Source organism: Pinus tabuliformis, chromosome J (genome assembly GCF_031772625.1).
Source record: "Pinus tabuliformis cultivar Carrire ecotype Pingquan chromosome J, CPIR1, whole genome shotgun sequence".
Taxonomy (NCBI): Eukaryota; Viridiplantae; Streptophyta; class Pinopsida; order Pinales; family Pinaceae; genus Pinus; species Pinus tabuliformis.
The window spans coordinates 50095738-50120940 of NC_142295.1; the positions used below are offsets into that span (position 1 = coordinate 50095738).

The 25203-nt window shown below is 39.5% G+C and overlaps 1 protein-coding gene across 5 annotated transcripts in view; it reads right to left on the reverse strand.

The window, feature by feature from the left end:
* The window catches only part of EIN2 (NRAMP metal ion transporter family protein), a 145483-nt gene that overhangs the window by 74384 nt on the left and 45896 nt on the right, over positions 1 to 25203 (reverse strand). For all 5 annotated transcript variants that reach the window (XM_089377094.1, XM_089377090.1, XM_089377092.1 and 2 more), the window contains 3 exons: positions 20654 to 20740; positions 20171 to 20281; positions 19831 to 20043 (listed from right to left, as the gene is read on the reverse strand). In XM_089377094.1, coding sequence (XP_089233220.1) covers positions 19831 to 20043; positions 20171 to 20281; positions 20654 to 20707 — 378 coding nt within the window. In that variant the 5' untranslated portion in view covers positions 20708 to 20740. The remainder of the gene's footprint in view (positions 1 to 19830; positions 20044 to 20170; positions 20282 to 20653; positions 20741 to 25203) is intronic.

Consider the following 25203-nt stretch of genomic DNA (forward strand, 5'->3'; position numbering starts at 1 on the left):
TACTAGTTTTGTTTCAAGTATAATTTCTCCTACAGTTGCCATCTCATCACATAGTTGAGTGATCTAAGTCAAATAGGAAGCTACACCCTCACCGACATCCTAGTATTGTTTAGTTGGTCCCTCAATACCATCTTTTGACTCTGGGAGTCGCTTTGATACACTTGGTGAGTGCATCCCACATTTATTTCATTGTCTTCTTCTCAAACAAATGTGAGATAAGGCAATCTTGGACTCCATCCAGAATTATCATTTGTGCCCTTGCTTCCTTTACCTCATGAAGATCTAGGACTATTGGATCTTTAACTGGTAGAACAATTGTGGTGTTGACGAAGTTCCATGGTATGTTCTCCTTGAGAACGGATGTGATTCAGACCCTCCATTGAAGATAATTTGAGTATCCTTCCAACTTGGCTTCATATTGAACGTTGGAAGCTATGGTGAATAAAACCCTTAAGCACTTGGTTGTTGAAGACTCACACTCCTTCAAGTTGATAACCTGTGTCGAATTCCCTTGATTTTGTACTCAAAGACTATTGCTCTAATACCATGTTAGTTTTCTTAAACCCAGATCAGATTTATTGTTCAATAAAATTTCTCAAAAGAGAAATAAAATTAATTTCCTTAGATTTAAAACTTTATAATAAGAAATACTCTGGGTTCCTAAATCAATATGCATGGTAGAAATAAACAAACAGTAGACTAAGCAATTAGAAATATTTGACATGGGTAATCTACTGGGGTTTTTTCCACGGAATGCTCTGGGGGAATCGACGAAGGCGGGAGACAGAAATTCGCGCAGAGCTCTGAGACACGCAGTTTCTGACTCTAATGGTGGCCCGCAAAGGAGGGAGCTCCACTCCCTCCTACAAAGATGTTGTGGCCAGTAGAGACAAGTCCCATCTGAGTAATGTCAGAGGTACAGGGGAAGAAGAAAGCAGAAGTAAGGAGAAGGAGACAGATGGGGCAGAGTCAAAGGAAAAGAGCAACACAAAGGACAAGGAAGAAGAAGACAAAAACCAGGGAGGTAAAAAAGAGGAAGTTAATCAAAAGGGACTGTGTAGACCCAGAGCGAACATCACTCCGAGAGTAGTTTTAAATAATCTGGCACTGCAGGAGCATAGGGAACATATGGAAACTTACGCCATCATATGCAAATTCATGGGAGTATGGCCCACTGAAAAAGCTTTGCAAACCTGGATCAAATATCACTGGAAACCTAAGGGTAGCATCGATCTTCACCTTGGGTCAAAGGGTTTCTTCACAGTGGTGTTTACAAACATCGAAGACAAGGATAGAATATTCAAAGGAGGGCCCTACTTTTTTGCAGCAGCAGGCCTCTATATGCGGCCTTGGGTGACGAACTTTGTTCCAGAGAGGGAAACTTTTACCTCGGTTCATGTTTGGGTAAGGCTTTTTTCGCTACCCCTGGATTACTGGCAAAATGAATCACTTGTTGCTATAGGAAATAAACTAGGTCGTTTTATCAAAGCCTCGAAAGCCACCAGAAGGGGTAAATATACTTCCTATGCAAAGATTTGTGTGGAGATGGACCTTTCAAGAGCTCTTCCGGACGAAGTTATTTTCGAAGTCTTTGATGCGGAATGGGTGCAAACGGTGGACTATGAGCATATTCCGTTCAGATGTTGTAAATGCCACGAACATGGACACTTGATGAGACACTGCCCTCTCAATAAAGAAGTAGACAAAAGTAAACTAAAAGCAAAGAAGGACACTGAAAACTTTCAGAAAGTTTCAAGTAGAGGAAAAGGAAGTAAAAAAGAACCAAAGCAACAACATAAAGAAGGACAAAAGGCCAGTCAAAATAAATTCCAAGCTCTGGTTGAGATGGAAGACATGCTAAACGAAAACCAGTCTATGGAGAAAGACCCTAAGGAGAAGGAGAAGGGGGAAAACTACACTCCAGTCCTAAATATTAATGATGAGGAAGAAACCATGATGAATGAAGCAGAGCCAGAAATGGACCAGGAAATGGCCCAGAGTGAAACAGATCTGGAGGATCATGAACTACAGGAAATACTAGATAAGGAAAACCTAGATCTGGAAGGATTTCTACAACAGGGAACCAGGGCGGGGATAGATTCATTACCTCAAGATGAATGCAATAGAATACAGCAGTTGTTTCTATGGAAAACCCAGGAAAAGGGGGCAGTTAAAGGAAGAAACAACGACGAGCAGGAACACAGAGGTGTGAAAACAATGAAAGCTAATCCAGGTTTAGCAACCAGAAATGCAGGCAAGAAACGAGGAAGAAAGAAGCAGAAGGAGCTTTTAATGGAGTGTGGGAAGCTGATGATAGATTCAGGTAAGATGAAAGACCTGACTAGTTACTCCTTCACAAATCTTTAATTATGAAGTTTACATCTTGGAATATAAGAGGTCTGGGTAGTAAAAGAAAGCAAAGAATGCTCAGTTTTAGAATGAAACAAGATACGCCGGATATGATCTTCATTCAGGAAACGAAGAGCTCCATTCAGAAAATAAAAGCAATCCATAGCAAATGGCTTCACAGATTTGAGTTTTTAGAAGTTAAAGCAGATAACACAGCGGGGGGCATTCTCACTCTATGGAACCCTCAAAAAGTTAGAGTTTTAGATGCAGAGGCATCCAGAAATTACTTGTCAGTAGTCATTCAACCAGTAGGGGTTTCTGAAACCTTCCTAGTCACTAATGTTTATGGTCCTCAAAGATTAGAGGATAAACTCAGATTGCTAGAATCCCTCACTGATCTCGGGAACAGACAAAATGGCATCCCCTGCATCTTGGGAGGGGATTTTAAAATGATAAAACCTCTTTCGGAAAATTAAGGAGGAACCAGAGTGCTAAACAAAGACTCATTAGCATTTCAAGCGTTCACAGAGAACTTGAAATTGGTTGACTCAGACTCAGAGAATGGCCTTTTTACTTGGAACAACAAGAGAGGAGGGGAAGCCCAGGTGGCCTCCAAGTTAGATAGGTTCTTGGTATCAGAAGAGCTTATGCTTATAAATAGTGAAATTACAGCAAGAATTCTTCCCTTTGGTGGCTCGGATCACTGGCCGATACAATTGGAAATTAAGGGTTTGGATTCTCCAAGGAACAGACCCTTCAGATTCGAAAACATTTGGCTCGCCCACCCGGACTTCTTGAGTAACATCAAAGAATGGTGGATTGAGGACTTACAGATCCAGGGATCAAAAATGTTTCTCCTTCATAAAAGACTAAAGCATATTAAGAGTAAACTCAAAGACTGGAATAAGAAGGATTTCGGAAACATTTTTGTGAATAAGAAATCTGTGGAAAGTAAAATTCAGGAACTCAACCAAGAGCTGATCCAAGAAGGCTTTAACTATGACATAAATGAATAGTCTGAAAAACTGCACCATGAATGGGAAAACCTATGTAAACAAGAGGAAATATTCTGGAGACAAAAATCCAGAGTGCAATGGCTCAAAGAAGGAGAGTGCAACACAAGCTTTTTTCATAGATCCACCATGGCCAATAGGGCATTCAACAGAATCTCAGCAATAAAGGATAAAAAGGGAGAGACTCAGAACACTCATAAGGAAATTGAAAAGGTGCTTGTTCAGCATTTTCAAGACATTTCACGAGAGAACAATCCAGACAGGGAGGATTCAATAAAGGAAATTACAAGATATATCCCTAAGCTGGTGTCTAGAGAGGACAATATCAACCTAAACAGACCAGTTACTGAAGAGGAGGTTAGAGAAGTACTCAAAGATATGCAGAATGGCAAAGCACCAGGCCCCAATGGTTTTAATGTGGATTTCTTCAAAGCTTGTTGGGATATAGTAAAACTGGATATTTTAAATGTTGTGGAGGATTCCAGGGTTAATAAAACTATCCTAAAAGCCCTAAATACCTCCTTCATCTCCCTGATTCCCAAATAGGACTCGGCTCAAACAGCAGATAAGTTTAGACCCATAGCTTTATGCAATGTAGTTTACAAGATAATATCCAAAGTAGTGGCTAACAGACTCAAACCCCTCCTCCCTAAACTAGTGTCTGAGGAGCAATCTGGTTATGTGGAGGGCCGGCAAATTTTGGATAACATTATTCAAGCTCATGAGGTGGTTCACTCTCTCAAAAGCAAAAAGCAAGCTGGGATGATCATGCAACTGGATATTGCTAAAGCGTTTGATAAGGTCAATTGGGGGTATATCAAAAAGATACTCACAGCCTTTGGGTTTGATCACAACTGGGTAAGATGGGTAATGGCTCTGGTAACTACTTCCAGCTTTTCTATCTTGGTTAATGGCTCTCCCTCAGTTATCTTCTTTCCCTCTAGAGGCCTTAGACAAGGAGATCCGCTCTCTCCCTTTCTCTTCATCCTCATGATGGAAGGACTTGGTAGGGCTATCAAGCAGGCTAAAAACATGGGCAAAATTAAGGGTCTTCAAGTAACGGAGAATGGACAGACACTTACTCACCAACAATTTGTAGATGATACCATGTTGCAAGGTATTCCCACAGTCAAAGAAGCGGCTGCCTATAAGCAAATCCTCAATGCTTTTGCAAAGGCTACAGGTATGGAAGTTAATCTCACAAAATCAAAAATTTTCTTCTTCAATACTAACATTGCTATTCAAAGGAATATCTCAAGAATCCTTGGCTTCCAAAGGGACTCCCTCCCCTCAAAATATTTGGGAGTACCTCTCACAGACAGACCAATGCTTAAAAATATTTGGGAACCTGTGCTAAATAAGTTGCAGGATAAAGTTAAAAAATGGACCTTCAGAGCCCTAAACTTAGCTGGCAGATTGGTTCTGACAAAGGCAGTTCTTCAATCCATCCCGGTTTTCATGTTATCAGCCCTTCCAGCTCCCAAAGGAGTCTTAGAACAAATCAGAAATATTCAAAGAGATTTTCTGTGGGGTAAGGAGGAAACCAGGAAGAAATGGGCCCTGGTTTCCTGGGAAAAAATCTGCAAACCCAAAAGCCATGGGGGTCTAGGCTTAGATGATCAGGTGATTCTTAGTAAAGTGCTAGGAGCCAAGCTTTGGTGGCGATGGGTGCAAGAGCCAAGAGCCCTTTGGGCAAGGGTCTGGAAAGAAAAATATGCCAGCTCTTGGCACACTAATGATCTCATCAGAATGTCGAGAGATATAAGGGGCTCTCTCATCTGGAATAGGGCTTGGGAGAATAGAAATATAGTGCAACAACACAGTTTCTGGGAAATCAAAGATGGTGAGCAAGCACTCTTTTGGGAGGACAAATGGCAACAAGAACTGGTGCTAAAGGAGGACTTCATAAGTCTCAAACAGGAAACAGATTCCCAAGGATTAAACAAAGTTAAAGATTTCTGGAACATCCCTCAGAGTCAGGACAAGTGGAGAAACTAGAGTAACATTGATTGTAGAAATAATAGCCTCATAACAACAAAAGCAGAGGCACTGAGAAGCATATTAAAACAGAGGATGATCATGGTCACAGAGGGGCAGGATCAATTGAGATGGGGTAATAACAACAAAGGTACCTTTAATCTCAAAGAGGCAAAGTATATTCTCCTGGGGCTGGAGTCCTGTGTTCCAGAAAAATCTTGGAGGCAACTCTGGTCTCACCAAGGATGGATGAAGATCAAGCTCTTTATGTGGCTGGTGCACCATAAGAAAATTTTGACTTGGGACAATATTAGAAAAAGGGGCGTCTTGGGGCCTTCTAAATGTCAGCTTTGTGAAGAGCAAGAGGAGACTATGGAGCACATCCTCAACTGCTGCTCTTACACCACCTGGTTGTGGAATTCCTTTTCCAACATTTTCCAACAATCAGACAGGGACAGAGGGAGCATCACAAATACCCTTAATAATTGGAGGAGGAGCTTTTCGGAGAATGAAGCGCTTAATCGGGCCTGGGCTTTCACACCAGGATTCATTATCTGGAATGTTTGGAAAGAAAGAAATAAGAGAATCTTTAAGGAAGAAAAATCCAACCCTCAGAAGCTATATGATTTGATTCTAAAGCAGATAAGGGAAACAGTCAGCACCACAGTGCGCAATATCCCAGAGAATCCTCCCTCAAAAATGGAGCTGAGAACACTCAGACTGCTGGGATTGCAAAAGATCATTCCGCAAGGGCTTGGAAAAAAGAAAACGACAAAGAATACAGAGAAAGATTGCTGGCAGCCTCCTTCGAAAAACTACCTGAAATTCAATATTGATGGAGCCTCCAAAGGTAATCCCGGAATAGCTGGGTTTGGAGGAGTTTTAAGGAATGAAGAGGGAAGAATCATATTAATCTTCCACAGCCATTTAGGTAAAGCAACCAATAACATGGTGGAATTAATGGCGTTGGAGCAGTGCCTAGAGATTCTGATTCAAATTAGTAGCTCTAATGTCATTATAGAGGCAGACTCCGAAATCACCATCAACTCTGTAAAAAGAATTAGCTGTGGATCCAAACCGGAGAAAGTCTCAAATCATTGGAGACTAATCCAGGTTTATCAAAGGATTCAAGCTCACCTTCAACGTTTGGGTTCTGTTAGTTTCAATCATGTGTGCAGAAATGCTAACAAGCTTGCGGACATTCTAGCCAACCAAGGGGTGAACAATGAAGATTGCAGGATGGTGAAGAAGTGGCAGGATTTTCCCCAGAATCGTTTAAAGGTGTTGTGCTATAACCAAGCGGCAGAGGACATAGAGGTGGTCAACTGTAGGGGAAGGGTTTCTTGCAGAAGTGAAGTGTCCCCAGCCAATGATTCCTCGGCCACCATTGGTTCGCGGATGGATTTGAGATGATGCTTTTCGCCTCTACAGATCATTCTCAGGTTATGGGTCCTTCGTTAGAGTGGAAGTGGCGGGAGATTTGTTCCTTCAGTTACCGGTTCAGTTTTCCTTGCCGGATTCGAGTGGAGGGCTGAGCCTCGGCGGTTTTCAGTTGATCGCGCGTTGCTTTCTTGGTAAGCAGTTTTATTTTTATGGCTGCGATTCCATTGAACATTCAACACGTGGCATGGGACGGTTTTGCTTACCACCCTTCATCGCGGCTTAAAGTTCGGTGGAGTGGGGGGGAGCGATATAACTCCTGGCCGTTGGATCTAGGAGCCCGTATCAACGGCAGACAAAGAGTAGGCAGGTTGGTGGGGTCAGGCGATCGGACAAACCCTTTGGCAGGGTTTTTGAGGAGTTTGGAGCGGATTCGCAGCGATCACACCGCTTTTATGTCAAAAGCGGTTTTAATTTTTTGGCAGCGATGCCATAGAGTGCTTGACACGTGGTGTTGGGCCTGTTCCAAAAACCACTCTCCCCGCTGCCTAAAGGTCATTGACTTCGGGCGCGCGATTTTCGGCTCTGTCGTCCGATGGGGCGATGTTATTCAACGCTCGGGATCATTCGAGCAGTTTGGTGGGGCCCCTTCGCTTTCTTGGTGGGTGCAATATGTCGAGCAGGTTGGTCGAGCCGTTGGTTAGGGCCCGACGGTTCTTCTTTGCAGATTCTGGTGCTAGATTTGTTTTTCGGCAGGTCTTGCGTGGGCCCCTCTTTGTTGTTTCGTTTCTTTCGGGAACGGTTCTCTCCAGGTCTTGGAGGACCGGTGGGGCCCCTTTATCTTTGGCTCTGGTCCGTCCATAACTCTGGTTCTTTTTTGGCTTTTTCCTGTTGAGCTTTGTTATGTTGTAAGGTTGGTTTTTGGTGCCGAGTCTTTTGCCTTGGCCTGTTCTCGGTTCCTTGGGGGGGCAGTTCTCCTTCGCCACTCTTCTGAGTGGCTTTTTGTAAATTTTGTATATTATTAATGGTAACGAAGGTCCTACTCTTGCTCAGCAAAAAAAAAATTAGAAATATTTGACATAATTTTACCTAGGAAACCCCAATGTGGGGAAAACCAACAAACTTGGTGTTGAAGTTTCTAAGTCTAACAGTTAGAAACCCTCCATACACTTTACTAATTTATTCCTACCTCCTTGTTCTGTTAATTAACAAGTTATTTACCATGTAAATACTGAAAATAAATACAAGTGCATGCTTAACACATTACAGATCATCAACTGAAGGAAAGAGAAACAAGCACACAAATGACACCGTTATTTTTGGACTAATGTCCCCGGAAAAACCCAATGTGGGAAAATCGATGTAGCTATCTAAAGGTTTTATTATTAAGCAGTTCTTTTCTGAGTACACTAGGTGCCAAACTAGTTAACCCAACAAAGATTAAAAAATCTGGCAGCAATACCTCTCTTCGGAAAAAGGTATTAGGAAAACCTGCTCCACAAAATCCCTCTCCAGCACAATCTGAAGCTCAGCGTCAGCCCTGATGGCCTCTACCTCAGCCTGAAACCCTCTATGTCAGCCTACTAAGGCTCTGCGCAACCTCTCTGGCTCTCTACGTCACTCCTGCAAGTGCTGCCTGAGTCAAGGAACTGAAGAAAGGAAAGTTTGGAAAGTCCAAGAAGAAAGACATGTCCAAGGTTCAATGCTTTAAGTGCAATGAGTTTGGACACTTTAAGAGGGATTGTCCAAGCCAACAAAACAACAAGAGAAAGGAAAGAAGTGAAGCTCATGTAGCCAAGGCAGTGGGAGAACCTGAGAAGAAGCCGAAGAAAGAAGAAGTGAAGGATCTTTACTATTAAAGAAGGCACTCTGTTTGGTAGGTTCTTTATATAGAATGTTCTTTCCTTTAGATAGTATGATTATGTATAACATCATAGAGAGAAGCATATGATAGTAGCATGTCTAGAATTTACATGATTAAGTTGCTTTGTAGAGATCATCTAGATAGATGGATAGATAAACCATTTTTTCATAATGTTCATCCAGGTATTATCTAACATTATGTTAGAAGTTGTCATCCTGCTTAGTTGAATCATCATGATTCAGGAAGGACCATCATTTTGGAAGGTCCTTGGGAAAAGCATCATGACAAGGTTAGTAGACATTCCATGTAATTGGAACCAGTACTGTTAAAGGGATGAAAAAATGCAATGGATCATGTTACAAGCTCACTTTAAGGCAGATAACTAGATGATTGAGTGAAAGCATAGGAATGCATGCTAAATGTAAAACTTTGGATAAGATTCATATGTATAGAATATGTAAAGTAAGTAGAGAAGATTTGACTTACTTTAGGATGAATAGAGAATTAAGACTTTCTCTAGAATATACAACATTGATTAACATCCAACATAATCTCCAGAAGATTTCTAACTTGGTAATAGTATTTGATCCTTGGGCACGTAGATGCATGAAGGAAGTCTCAAGTCGAAATGGTTGATGAGGATGTTGATGGTACGAGAAGGTCATCACGATGAGGTAAGTCTGATTTTGGTTATTATTGTTGGTTAGCTGATTAACATGTTAATTTTGCTACCTAGAAGAATGTTGCAGGCATATATGATGGCAGTTGAGGCAAGTTCAATTGTATGGATGAAGAATAGTGAGGGGAGCTCAATATCTGGTACCTGGAAATTGTGAAGTCAAGATGTGGACACCTTGGGATTAAAAGGTAGCAATGCGACAAAATAACTTGAAGCTCAAAGGAAGATCACTTTCAAGAGAAAGTTATGATCAACTTGAAGTTTGGAAAGGCTCAATACAATGCCTTCATTTTTGATGATGAAGATGGAAGTGATGAGCAAGAAGAATGACCTAAACCCTGTCACGAGATTGAAGAGTGAAGATGGCTCCATGATACCACGAAAGGAAACAAGCTTGATATGTGAAGAAGAAAGGGATCCATGCAGCTATGAAGATCAAGTAGTTGGTATTCTTATGAAGACAAGCTATAAGGCTTGTGATGTTGACTTCCTAAATAGAAAGAAAGTTTGGCTCTCCTCTATTTTTGAGAGGGAGTAAAAGGAGCCTCCTTGAATAGGAGCAAGGATCTTTTCTCTAGAGAATAGGGATCTCCTCTCTGGTTGAGAGGGAGAGATGTTGAACATCACATGTGTGCATTCTCTTCTGCAGATGATGAAGAAAGAATGGTGGAGGATTGGATAAGCATTTGTGATTTCCTCGAGGCTAAAACATCCAAGAAAGTAAAGGTATCGACACTCTTTGAGGATGTGACACGTATCCAAGAGAAGAGTGGTCGAAAAGGACTGATATTCTTTGAGGACTCACATATGGAGATCCAAGATAAGAACAATCCTAAAAGGACATACCTTGTAGACATCCAGATGGGGTATGTAACTTGTAGAGGTAGTGTGGTATCGCACGTAAAGCCTCCCAACATAATGCTCTTGATTAAAGTAGATCTTGTCTACTTAGGCCTCAGAGACAATGCTAGTCATAATGATGATGCATACAATATGGCTTATCAATCCCACTTTTCTTATAATAACTCTTCAATTTGAGAATGGTGTTGTATTAGTTGTATAATTATGAATACCACCCTAATTAAGAGGGAGTGTTGGAAATGTAACTAGTTTTGGTTTTCATAATCGTTGTACTCATTTCAATATGTATCCTATGTAATAAACAAGATAAGAAAAGAAAAAGTTATTATTATTAAAGCATGGGTTTCATGCTCACTATTAATGGTCTTCTAGGTAAAAGCATGTTCTTTGTGTTTCTAGGGTTTGTTAGGTCTTAGGATTTATTGTCATGAATCAAAGGAGCCAACATCATGTTTATAAGACCCTTCCGAGCAAAATGTAATTGTAAATAGAATTATTTTTTGGGTCTAGAAAGTCCGAGAAAATCCAAAAGTACAAGTCCTCCCTAACAATTACAAGTCAGCCTAAAGGAGGGAATTCAACCCCTTGAGAAGGCTATATAAGGGAGCAGTTCGACCTCATTTGGCACTCACTCATCCATAAGTTCAATCTAACAAGAAATAAGTTCGAGCTAAAGTTGGGAGAAGCAGAAAAGATGAGTGAAGGTCTAGGAGAAGAAAGAAGGATGAAATATCTTGTTTTGGGCTCTATCTCTCTCACATGTTCGAAGTTCTAGGGTTTCTGGTGCTCCAGAAACAAATCGAAGTTGCAGGTCCGAGTTGCAGGAAAACGAAGTGCAATATCTTGCAGCCGGAAGGAAGGACACCCTACCTTGACCTCGTTGACCTTGGGAAGAGTTGTCTTGCTCTGTCTTGACCTCCATAGAAGCTACAAGACCAAAATTGCAGGGTCGAAGTTGCAGGACGAGTTGCATTATTGAAGCTAGCAAGTCGAAGTCGCAGTTTGAAGCTGGTTGTGCAGGATCAGGGAAAGACTTGTTGGAGGCCTAACTTGGTACTTGGAGAACGACTTGGTATAGGGTTTGGGTCTTTGTGTCTCAATTGAAGCAGATTCTATAAGAGGAGAAGAGTTTTTTGAGTTTTCCCCTTGGAGGGGTTTTGCCATGGCTGAGAGCCTAATTTATGTGTCCTCTATTGTTGATGTTTTCACTCTTGATACTTTTTTGATGAAAAGATCTAACTAAAGAATACAAGAAGAATAACCAAGTTCACAAGCAAATATTAAGGAAAAAGAAAAATAAGATTTGATTGTTGCCACTTTACATTTTCCAACAGACCTAGGACATGTCACCAGCCCTTAGCAGCCATAAACACCTAATAGGGGTGACCATTTAACCAACCCTAACATAGGTAGGGAACATCATTATGGGACTTGGTCTAGTTAGATATTTTAAGGTGATCTCAATAGTGTTATTACGCCCTTAACAATTAAGAATGGTCCAATATGATGCATCTATGGTCATCGTCCCTAATGATTGGTGGCTTTCACTTGACCTTGAGATGGTTTTTCCAAGTGGTCCTTCATGCAGCAATAGAGGCCTTTGAGGGCACATTTTTTTTCCATGAGAAAAAAACCAACTATCTTTAATTAAAAAAAAGGTAATTACATTTGCAACTTTTTCTCTGCCCCAATTCTAGATCCATCAAGAGATTCCTATGGAGAAAAACTACTTCAACTTCTAGAGAGACAAAAATGTCCCTAATAGATACAAATTGAGATATTGAAGTAATTCCCAATTCAAAACAAATAGTCTGATACAAAAAATTGCTAGCAGAAATAACTGACAACTTTATCAAGCTAGGCCTGACACAACAGAGAAAAAACAAAACAAATACAAAAAAAAGAAAAATCGTCTAAAGACCAAATGCAAGGCATGCTTCCAGTGCAGCGACAAAGAAGCCTACTCTACCTCTTAGAAAATGAAAGTCCTAGAGCTGCAAGGAGAACCTACAACAAAGGATGATGACACCCGACACAAAAGATCTACCACTTTTGGAGAGGTCATCGACCACCCAGTTTTGTTCTCAGAAAATAGATGAATGAAATGTTTCTAAAGGATGTCGACAGGGCCCTGATCTATTGCATCCAATGGAAGACAAAAGGTAACCCAAAATTTGAACGTCCCTGAGCCCACTCAATAACTACTTTGGAGTCTCCAACATTCATAATCTCCTCAATTTCGAGCCTTTGATGGCACATTACATCTTTCCACTACATTGCTTTCCCAGGCAATTTTGCACCTTCCAAAGTGTAGTGTTGACCTTGCAGATGCAGTGTTGTCCCTCCAAGGCAAAGCATTGGGCACTTTGATGGTTCCAGCTAATGACTGACACCCAGAATAACCCCAATGGCTGAAATATTGAGATCCTCTTGCTTGGTGTTGGGTTTACATGATGTTGTACCCAGATGACCCAAGATGCCCCAAGGTTCGACTTGAAACTATTTCATAAACATTATCCGAAGTCTAGATGATGATGGTCATCCCCATGACAACGAGGGAGTACCTCTACTCGCACTTGGAGGCCCAACTCCAGAGAAAAAAAAATGCCATGTCACACATCTAGCCCTTAAGAGGGTCACATAGAGCACCCGGAGCATGGTTTATGGAGCATTTGCTATTGGAGATTGGCTATTGTATTGGAGATGTCTTTTTGGGATTGAAAGGTGGTCTTTTCTTGGAAGAATTTGTAAGTTTATTGTTGATTTTTCATTATTTTGCATGTGAATGAATTAATGCTAGGGTTTCTCTATGTTCCATGACTAAAAGCATAATATTTATTGAAAATATTGGTTAAATTTTGCATGTTAAATATATTCTTCCTTGAAATCCATAGAAGAACTCCTAGTGTGCATCTTCTATTTAAATTCTCCCCTCACAAAAAAGATAGTTAGGGTTTCACAAATCATAAACATATCCCCACCATACTCCAATGAATTGTTCTTTTTCTCCAAATGTTGCCTTAAAACATCATCAACTCAAGTAGGATTAGACACTGGTAAATTTGTGTTGATTAAAAATGTTCAAAAAACTAAAATACCTTCTCTGTTTTTATATCTCCTAAAATTTTCAAGTAAATCCATTAGGGTTTTTCCTAGTGCCAAATTGCTTGTAGGGTTTTTGTGGATAAGAAACTATGGCTTACCACGATATACCTTTAAATTGCAAAAATATAGCATTTATTGCAGTAAACTTTCCCTTAGTATGGTTGTCGACATCCTTCTCAGTTTTCTGCCTTGGAAATCTTAAACCCTAGCCCAGTTTCAACTTGAAGGCTATTTAAGGGTTTACATTATTGCTTTGTTGATCTAATCTTCAAGAAAACTATTTCCTTAACTTTTGTATGTATAGGTACTCCCTTATTATTGCATTTCAATAAACCCTAGGTGCAGAAGTCTTTATCTTGTCTAGGTGCATGATACATTGCTTTTTTAGCATGAAGAATTGAGCCTTGTCTAACAAGGTATCTTGACTGAGTCTATTTATATCACATGGAGCCTTATAACCAGATTACCCCTACAGGGGATCCCAGGGAAGCCTACCTTGTGGTGAAACTCTAATATATAGTAGGAGGAACATTGTTGAGGTGACATTAACAACCTCCCTCCTTGTTGTTATAGGGTCTAGCCTTCACCTTGTGAACCCCTCACAATGCCTAATATGAAAGTCCCCAATGTTTCCATCCAAAGTGAAACCCATAATTATGTCAATGTCATTCCTCCACGAATATCTAATAGTGAATTTTGATATGAAGGTATAATCTCTAGTGTTCAATTATAAACAAGTGGTTAGCGAATTCAACACCATTAGTCACCTGATCCTTAGGTATTTGGTGAACTGTAAACATTTTTAAATATGTAAATAAAAGATATCTTTAAAGTTAAAATAGGAAGTGACATTGAAACTTGGAAGTTGAAGCTAAAAGTCATAAAATCATTGTATATATATATCTTTGCTTGAATTAATGAAAAATCAAAGAAGGTTGCAATTTTTCCTCTGACCAATCTCCAAAAGTGGTATCACAGCTAGTGCAACTCACTTCATCTTTTAATAGATTGTTTATATACCATATTCTTTGCAAATACTTTGACATGTGAGATCTGCAAGTCTCCATTTGTTCACAATCATTTCTCTTCTTTCCATCAAAAACCCTAGCAAATATTTGTCTGTCATTCTGTTCCGCGTCCCACCCATCATCCTCTAGTCCCACGTTCTATCCTCCACTCAATTAGAAACCATAGCAAAGGGCTATTGGTCTCTAAGACCAATCACCTTCTAGAACATATCCATTATTTTACTATGCCCCCGCAGTATGTTGCAAAAATGGTCGAAAGCATGGCTAGAATTCCCACAGGACTCTCTACATCCGTGTCATACCAAATATGTCAGCATCTTCTCCTTCTTCACTAGGATCTTCTCTGTCTCCTTCTTCATTGATGTATAACCTCGTCTCTTGCTAAAATTCCAACTGTTGCTTCCGCGTGTTATTTGTAGGTGGATCTCCTATCTATCTCATAATGTTTCTAAATCGAGCATTTTCTGATTTGGGGGATTTTCCAGATCTTTATTCCCCAAAAGCTTATTTTCTATGCTAGATAATCTTTACGAGTGGAAGATGAGTAGTAGAAATATGTGAGAAAAGTATAGAGATACGGAAGGTAATGCAACTCTAAACATGGATCTGTAATGGTAGATTGTGATTGTTTCTTAGAAAAGGACCTTGGTAAAATGGTTCAAAGTTTGTTCCATGCTCAACAGTGGATATGGCACTCTTCCCTGTTCCACTACATGGCCTAGTCTAAGATCTGCTCACAGTGTGGTATCATTGGTTTTATTACCATTCTTTTGTGTCAAATTCATATAAGGCATATGCTACCACTTCTTTGTTTTGTTGTCCACCCACATTTCTTTCATGTCTAGCTCCCCATTAATAGATTGTATTTGATAAGGAATACTCTTAGCAAAGGATATTGTAGACTTATTTTTGTTGTGCAGTTCAATTTCTGCTAAACCTGTCATGACATCAAATAATCCTGCTTTTATTACCTCTTATTCCTGAGCTTATCCAAACTTAGCTCAAAATTCTATTGAAGATGCAGTCTCTCATCCCTCTTATCAGCATGGTTTTGGCCGACAATGCTTCAGAAAGATCAAAAACACATTGATTTTAAATGATTTATAGGATGGGATATGTGAAGGAGACGTGGAAGAAAAGGCGAAAGGGGATGTGCAAAGGAAACATAGTGGACCTGCAAAGCCTATATTAGCTAAGGAGAATGCCATTTGGTAGAACAAAGACAAGAAAGCTTATGCTCTGATTTTTGGAAGGCAAGTGAAGAGATGAGCCACCATATTGTTCAATTAATGATCCGTATGGAACCTTAGAGAAATTTAAGGATTTGTATGACTCTCACTCAGAACTAGACCTTGTACAAATGCTAGTGATGCTCTTCAACCTCGAGTTAAAGGATGTGATTCCATGAGTTTAGCCTATGAGATCAAAGCCATCATTGCATGACATAAACGCCACTGGAGTGAAGATACACATGCCTCTCACAACGTTAATCAAGGCTCTCTACCCTACATACTCACAATATCTTGAATACCTCCAAGGCAGCACGGCCAAATGAAGTCCATCTTATTTGACTCCCAGATGGAGAAATTCACAGAACACGAGAAAGCTTTTTGAAGGAAAAATATAGAGAAACCCACTAAAGAAATTGTGTGCCTTGCTTAGAAATGGAAGAATCAATCAAATGATTATTTAAAGAAGAAGGTAGTGAAAGAAGAAAGAGATATGATCTTCACTGTGATCATTGTGGCATAAATGGATATGACACGAAGACATGTTATAACCCTCGGGAGAAGATCAAAGACAAGCAAGGTCAAAAAGAAGACACAGACAAAGCATCAAACAGGGCAAAAGACTCTTAATCTGCTAATTACATTGTTTCCCATTGCAATTTTGGAATGCCAGACTCATATGTAGCTAGAGCCATAGTCCATCAGCATCTAGTTTGTGGTCATCCTTAAACCACCATTTAGTAGAAGACTTAAGGCTTCTGTTAGATATCAGTTTATGGTCATCTTTAAACCATCACTTAGTTGAAGACATCAGCTTCTACTAGTCATTGAGTTTGTGGTCATCCCCAAAACCACTAGATTCATAGAGTACATTCAGCCATTGGTAGTCATCCTTCATCTCTTTGCATGTCCTCACAAATACCCCTTTGAATTAAGGGGACGAATGTTAGACACTTAATCCTCAAGGATTTGGTGATTTGTAAAAAACTTGTAAATATGTAAATAATAGAAATATGAAGAGTCAGAATAGGAAGAGACAACAAACCTTGGAAACTGAAACCAAAGGTCATGAAATCATTGTATATATCTGAATGCTTGGATCAATGGAGAATCAATGTCTCTGACCAATCTCCAACAAGCACTAACATAATTATTATGTTCAAGAGGAGCAATAAAAGTTGTAATATCTTTCCCTACAATTGTCCCTTTTATTCTTAGCAGCGATGAAACAACAATTTTTTTATGTTTTAGGAAATTCTCTTCCTAATTTCTCATTATTAGACTCCATTTAGTTTCCATAGAAAAATTACATGGAAAGATACTTTGTTTACAAGCTTATAAATACCTTGATAATTAATTGGATGCACAAAGTGCGAGGGTCCCACATCTTCCATAATAAATGATGCACTCCTTCAAGGGAAAGTTAAATATTTGGACTATAAAGTGTCTCCTTTTTATTTATATTAGTTTAACTTTGATTAATATTTTTTTGCGTACTTTAAAATACCCTTTTATGATGTTACTTTGTATTCACTTACAATAACTTTTTATGTCAGTTTCTTTGGAAGATAATTGCACTATATATAAAAAATCACCTTAATAAGGATTTACTTCACCTTTATGAGCATATAATATACCAAGATACGATAATACATATAATCAACTTGTATAGTCACAATGCGTCCTTTGTTGATAAAGTTTCACACATATGACCTTCCCTTTGGATAATTTATGAATAGTGTTTCAATCTGTGATGTATGCAGCTAGCTTGTTGTCGATATTGACAACTATAATTCACGGATTAATCCTTATTCCCCATTTGTATCCAACGGACCAATGCAGCTTAACCCACGGCAGCCACAGCACCCAGGGTGAACATTAAAAATATTTTTCTTCCATGCAGCAGTAATTGGATTTTTTTCTCAGTACAACAGCTCTCTTTGGCACCTGTTAGAGTAGCAGCTCTACAAATATGACCCACAAATTATAAATGGCAGCTGTTCTGCTTGTTTCAGTGCGACCCGCCTTTCACAAGAGCACAGTGACCCTCTTCTTTTAAGCCACCTGTGTTCTGTGGCTGTTCACTATCTAGTTACTGACTCCAGCCACTGCCGGTTGTTCCCAATAACACAATAAACCATAAGCACGAAGATGGTTCCAATTATTATCTCATGTTGACATTATTAAGATGGCAATAAAAAGGATTCTTGTGGTGGGCATGCCAGCCTACGTAGATATTTATGTTTCTTTCCCAGAAATGCGCAAGCAGAAATTTCAACAGTCCTCCATCATTGATTCAGTAGATTCTTCGATTGATTACAATTTTTGGGGGGCAGTATTCCTCGACTGTAGACAGCTGTGAGTGGTCTCCCTAAACAGTGCTCAGCTATAAACCAGTGATCCTATTGTTGCGACTTCATTTCTGTTGCTACAGTGACTTCCTATTTTTTTATCTCAAAAGTCTGTGAAGCCTTACAACTGTCTAACAGCTTAGAGGCTCTGTTTCTAATTTCTTCTTGAGAAATTTTCCTTTCTTTCTAATGCTTCTCTTTGATTGCTGGTTTTCTTCAAATTTTGTACCCGAGAGGTTTTTTTTCTTTTCAATGGAAATTCCAATTTTTAAATGGCCAAAAGCTTAAACATGATCAAAGAGTCAGAGATGGTTATCTTCTATTAGACTTTGCAGCGGAAAAAGGTATGATCAAAGACCTGGGATCAAAAAATTCTGAAAAAAAAATTAGATGTGGGCCAAAGCTGTATCAGAACATATAGTTGTGATAGCAATGAGATGGACAAAGTTCATTCATTGTAGAAATATCCAACATAAGAAGGACAATAAAAAAAAAAAAAAAACCATATAGGACAGGTAATAAATAATTATTTAATAGCGAAAGAGAGTGATATGATGTGATTACCAAGCCAAGCGACAGTATACTTATACATGTTGACTGATCACCATGGTTGATAGCCTAAAGGTCATGCCTTCTAGTTCGGGTGTGTTACTTCACCAATTACTTTTATTATTATATCATGTTCTCTACAGAGATCTTGGATTTCTGTAGACACACACCCACAACTTGCCTAGTGCCCCTCCTCCCCCTCTCTCCCCCCCCACCCCGGCCCCCCTCCCCAAAACCTCTATAGGTAATGTCTCTTTGTTAGGTCATGCCTTCTAGTTCAGATGTGTTACTTCACTTATTATTTTTATTATTATATGTGACACTACAGACACCCTCCCACCCCTCTCCCTCCTCACCCCCCAAACCCTTCCAAACAAGTCAAACCCCTTCCAGGGGACTTCCAAGGAGTTGTCATTCCTATGACACATAGGCAACTGAACTCCAGGCAGTGCCAGGGAGACATTCTCAGCACAGATTACAACTCTTCAAGTTCGATCAAGCAGCAAATATTCCATTCAAATATTGCCCATGCCACCCTCCCAGCCTTGGTTGTTGGGAGTGATCGACCTCCTCAATCCAGGGCTCCTCCCTGGATTACATACCCAAGACCCCTTGGCCATGTGTACTCTCCCGACAACAATATCAGACAGTGCATCGACCCCTTTGTGCTCATTGAGTACTCAGTTGAGGAGCCTTCTTCTCTCTGCCTGCATTTTATCTCAGCTAATAGTTCCAGCACACATTGTCAGTCTTTATGCATGCCATGCACTTGTTTAAGCACTTAATTGGCATTTGCTTTAGCTATCTAAATTCTTTGATGTTTTTGATAGGGCAGCATTAGAAGCTGCTTCTGCATTACCGCTATCTATTTACACTAGATATACTTTTCAGTCCATTTGGCTACTTTGTGTGGTCATTTCTGGGCCATTAATAAAATTAAATTATCTTATTTCTTTATGATCATTATTACTCTCTATAGATCTCTGCTTTCATAAGTTCAATGCGCTGTTATGTCACATTTCCATGGTATGTATTTAATGCACTTCTAACAGTTACAAATAGTCAAAGTATTCCATCAATAGTCATTTTCCCAACTCTAGGATGGCTAATTTTTATTTGCACCTCCATGATCATGGAAGAGGAATATGACGCCTTTCGATTTCTCCAAATTATTTCCATATTCATTCATGCACCACGATCATAGTTGGCAGAATAACACATGGACATACAACTAGCATAAAATTACAGTAACCTTGGCAATAAAACTTAAGGATTCAAAGGGTTACTCATTGCAAGAGAGTCGTTCCTTATGATCTGAACATTACACCTAGGAGAAATAATACTTTATAAAACTGCCAATTCTATTTAGCAGCACTGATGACCTGAAACTTTCATTCATTGCATCACTTATCAAAAAATATGGCAATAAGGAAATTGAATCATACTTGCACAATCGAAGAGTGGAGGTAAAAATTGTAAGGCATGATATTTGCACCAAGAAGGCTCACAGCTGTATACAGACTTTCACGCTTCACTTTTGGAATCATTCCATTCACTATAGAGATAGCATTTGATTCCATGGATAAAGTGCAGGGTGCAAAGAATAGAACCACCAATCCTGTTATGCTTATAGATAATAATTCAGCCTGGCGCTTTCCCTGTTAATTCATTGTCCGTTAACAAAAAAACATCAAATCAAATGAAAAGATATGCACATGATCACAGAAAAAATCCTTCAGCTCCACATTTTCTAAGTGGAGCATATCCGGGCCCAAATACACATACCAGGAGAGGTAAAATAAGTGGAAATAAAAGTGCATCGACTGTGCTCAGGATTACACACACAAACATATCCAGCTCCAGTAGAAGATTAATTCCAATAGCAGTTCCTAGAATCTGCCACATCAAGGAAAGAATTCCATGTAGTTTAAAAAATCAAACTTGGTAATCACTAGCAATAAGTAGATTTGACTTTTTATAACCATCAGAAACTAAATTCGCCAAACCAGCCAGTTTTATGCTTAAACAGAAATTCGATAAAATGCAAATAGTAATTATACCATTATTTTCCCTGCTATATAAAATCTGAAATAGGAAAAGAAATATGTTTAAGAAGAGAAAATAATAACATTGTTGAATCCAGAGCCATAACAGAGGAAGAGAAAATAATACCATTGTTGAATCCAGAGCCATAACAGAGGCCTCATAATTGTCCACAGAGATGACGAAGGAAAAAATAAAAAAGACAAAGCAGAGATAGTATCATACCACTGTTAAATCCAGCGCTATCACAGAGGCCTCACATTGTAGCCACAGCAACATGCACACGGGTCGAGAGTACTCCTCACCACAAATCTTTGCCAGGTGAATATGCAGAATGAAAAAGCCATTACAATTACAATAACAATTATAAAAAACAATTACAATTTTACGACAATTTACTAGAGGTGGAAAATTCCCAGAACATATTATATTACTCTAATGATGTAAAACCAGGGCAGATCCATCTTATCTCAGATATCTCAAATGCCAAGAAGGATCAAATTCCTGAGAGTGCAAATTTATTTTATGGTGCAAAAAATGAGGGAAGGCTTACACGTGAAGGGATTTGATCCATCTTAAAGCTTGATAGATCCAGGATTACAATGTTCTACCCTGCCATTATTTACTCATATAAATAAACCAGATGGTGTTCTAGAGCTATGTAGTGTAGAATATATAAAGAGTTATCTAATCAATAATGTTATTATTTTCTTACATTTACTCTGCTTCATATATGGCATTAATACTGTTAAATTATTTTTCTCAATAATATGGATCAGCATATGCTAAAGTCAGCATTACCCCTGTTACATCTCCCTCATATTGAGCTGTAGAAGCACCTTTCAGTGCAAAAGCATGATAAAGCTGTCATTTTGCATTTTGCATATTACATTGCAGCATTGGATAAGAGATACTAACATTAGCTCGAGCTGTTTGAGGCCCAGCTCTATAATGGCCACAAATATGACATGGATTAGAAGCTTATATATAATAGTTTGAGCACCAACAAGAACATAAGAACCAGCACGATTTATAGTTTCTAACTTTCTGTAACCTTAACAACATTCACCAGTTGAGGGTATCCTGTGTTACTATGAGGGGTAAAAAAAAGTTTCAAATATAATCCACATCGATAAAAATCATAATCATGTATCTTAAGTTTTAACTGTACACACAAATAAAACAAGACTATTGTAACTGGTACCAAGAAAGTCAAATGTCAAGACATAGTATTAAATTTTAATGTCAAAAGGAAGAAAGTATCTAGACAAGCCACGGTGGACATTAATAAAATTGTCTTATCTTATCTATCCCAGTTAAGTATTGGCTGCCGCTTGAAACAAGAACGAACTAGGAGAATGGTTTACACTGTCCACAACTTACATAATACCATTATCGTTATATGTATTATGCAGTTCTTATCTGTGTGGTCTAAATTGGGGGGCATGTAAATGATTAAGGCTAAAATGTGCCATATTCAAACTTTTTATCAACCAATAATGCTATCATTACTGCAATGGAGTTATATTTAAATATTCGTTCCTAGTACCACTGCAATTGTTTGTGTACATCCCCATTTCCTGCAGACAACTAGAGCAATTTAGCAAGTGTTGCCAGATCATGTGGCAAATCATGGAAGAGGAATGCCATTTCCCAAAAATTCTTGGAAGCAAACCTTGATAAAGTGTTTCATTTTTATGTAGATTTTATATATTATAATTGCATATATATCCCAAAAACAACAGAATGCAAATGAGTTGCAAAAATTATGAAAAACACATATTTGTGCTACTTGTAGACAAATACTACATTCTTATGGAGTTGGAATACCATCCATTGTAGATTAATCATTAAAGAGATAAAATAAAGATAATTCTATTATATCCAACAAATTACCACAAAAGTCGGTCCATGGGACTAAAGAGTAACATCAATATAATACGAAGTTCGAGTGCATAGCATCCCCGAGATCTAATATAGCAACAAAAAGTAAAAATAAAAAATCTAATGCGAAAAGAAACAAGAACAACAGTGAAAACAAGAAGAACAAGTCATGAGGAACTCAAGCTGGACTTTGAGGTTAGAAGAGCAGGGAAGTCACCTCCCCAAGTTCCCAATCAGTGTAGAGGCCCTAATACACCATCTGGTAAGGTCATCCAAACTAAGGGGGGGCTATTAGACAATCATGGCATGATCCTAGGGTTCACGCTAGTGAAAAGAACCCCCACCCTCCTACCACTCAAGGCCAAAAAGGGTAGAAAGAGCAATGGTCTGCTTGCATAATCATGGGGACCAATACTCCAAACAAAGGGAGTCTGTCTCTATCTCTAGCTCTAGGATCTCCTAGACCTATGTTGTCTTCTGATACTATGCCACTTAACATAGAAACTAGGACAAGATTTCCTCAAAAGTTTCTCACAAGAAGGATGCCCAAATGGGCTGGGGAGGATTGAACCCTCATCGCTTTGATACGTAGAGAAGTTCATGTCTTTTGGTATCATTTCCAACCCTAAATAGGTTGGATAACAGAAAAGAAAGAAGTGCTCCTTCCAAACACAAAGAGCCTATGATCTAAAACCAAAAACCTCCCCTCATAAAAAGAACTAGGCACCTCTAATAAGGGTAATAAAAGAATGTAGAGAGAGACAGATTCTAATCCTAGTAAAGGGAAAGGTAGGAGAACCTCACCCCAATCTCATAATAAATGGGCCATTTGAAGATAAGATAGTCCTCCAACTCCATCTCTTATAGGTGGCAACACTAACGAGTTTTGGCCAGGCAAAGGAGGATTATGATCTATTTCAACCCAACGTCAATGTGAACCCGCTATAAACTGGAGTTTGGACAAGAAGGATCAAGGAATACCTGTAGCGCCTGTGCATATATGTGGATTAAACAATGAGACCATCTCGTCACTAAATGAAGCATTCACAATATAAGTTCATCTTAGGGCCAAGGCCCTTTAGAGGTGAAGTCAAGGTACCCCAAATGCACTACCAATAAACACCCATAAGAATAACCCTTTTCAAGTACTACTTATATGATAAAAGATGGCCTAGCACCTCTAGATAATATGCCTGTAAGAGGGGAGACAATCATGAGAGATGATTGATCATTGATGCAACATGGAGGTCTCTAAAACCAACATCGACCTTGTTCGGAGTTCGAACAAACCACCAAAGGCAAGGGAATCTAAGCAGAAAAGAGCAAGATAGGGTGTTGATTTTAGGTATGTTCTATGCTTAGAGCAATTTATTTCAATTTTCACAGTTAGCTCAATGTCTTTTCCAAATTAGCAATCACATCAGCATTAAAGTAAACTGCAAAAAGAACATAAACATAAATCGCAGAAGACAAGCCAAGACAAGAGGACACAAGATGTGGCGCTAGCCAGGGACAAACCCCAATGTGGAGAAACCCTTGATCAATTCTTCTTCTATGTTCTTCAATAGTTCAGCAGAGAGAGAGAGATAGTACATTTACAACAGAAGTCAACACTTTGACTTTCTATATCTACATGAGATCAGTTGAAGACATGCTGCTTCAACTGATTCTCCAAGGTGACTCCTTCACCTATCATAGTGTTGCATCTTCGTCCACTTGCTGCACCTCATGCTGCACTTATAATCACAGTGCTGGACCTTAATGACCATGCTATGCACTTCATGTTGCTGCTCCTGTCACTGTGCTGCTCCAATCATTGAGCTGCTCTTATCACGGATATGCACCCAATGTTGTACTCATCGCTGATCTACACTCAATGCTGCACCATCACTGATCTGCACTCAATGACTGTTATGCTGCACTTCATCATCAGTTGCACCTGTCACTGTGTTACACCCAATCATACACTCAAGGCATACTGCAATATATCATCATCATCATGCTGCAATACCTTGTTGCTACATCATGCTGCTGCAATACTTCTGTTGCTCTTATCAAACAATGTCCACTTTGCTGCAAATGTATATCAGCCTTAGCTGCTTGCTATGGCTTGCAGCCTAGCAGAGCAGCTAGGCTATAGTTACTTAAGACTGCCTTATTTATCTTGCTGTTACCAAAGATATCAACGTTGTCCATCTAGACTTCTATACGCTATGATGAGGGCTCCTCTTGCTGCGGCTAGGGCTTCATTGTCCTTCATATGCTGCAGATTATGGCTGCACTTTACAGCGGCTTGACAGCAGATTAGGGCTCCTCCTTGGACAGCAGATTTGAGCTCTTCTTAGCTGTGGATCAGGCTTCCTCAACTGCAGATTAGAGCCTTCCTCCAAACAGTGGATAGGGCACATCCCAACTGTGGCTAGGGCATGAACTGCGGCTTGATGTCTCCTCCTAGGACTGCGGCTAGGGTTCTTTAGGACTTCTTTTGTAGCGTATAGATGTTCCCTTAGACAGCTGATAGATCTCTTATCAAACTGCGGCTAGGCATCTCCTTTACCTGTGGCTAGATAACTTCATTGACTGCGTATAAGGAGACTCCTTTGATCAGCGGATTAGGGCTCTTCTGTACAGTGGTTAGAACCCTTTTAGGACAGCGTATAGGTCTCAATTAGGCTCCTTCCTTCACTGCGTCTAGGGCTTCTCCGTGACTGTAATTTAGGGCAGCGTATAAGTTTCTCCATGGCTGAAGCTTGATCTTCATTAGGGCAGCATAGACTTTATTTCCATGCCAGCGTAGGTGTTTCTTCATGATAACAGAAGGGCTTCTTCCATGGCTGCATTAGGCTTCTCCATTAGAGCAACGTAGAGCCTATTCTCCCATGACTGCATTT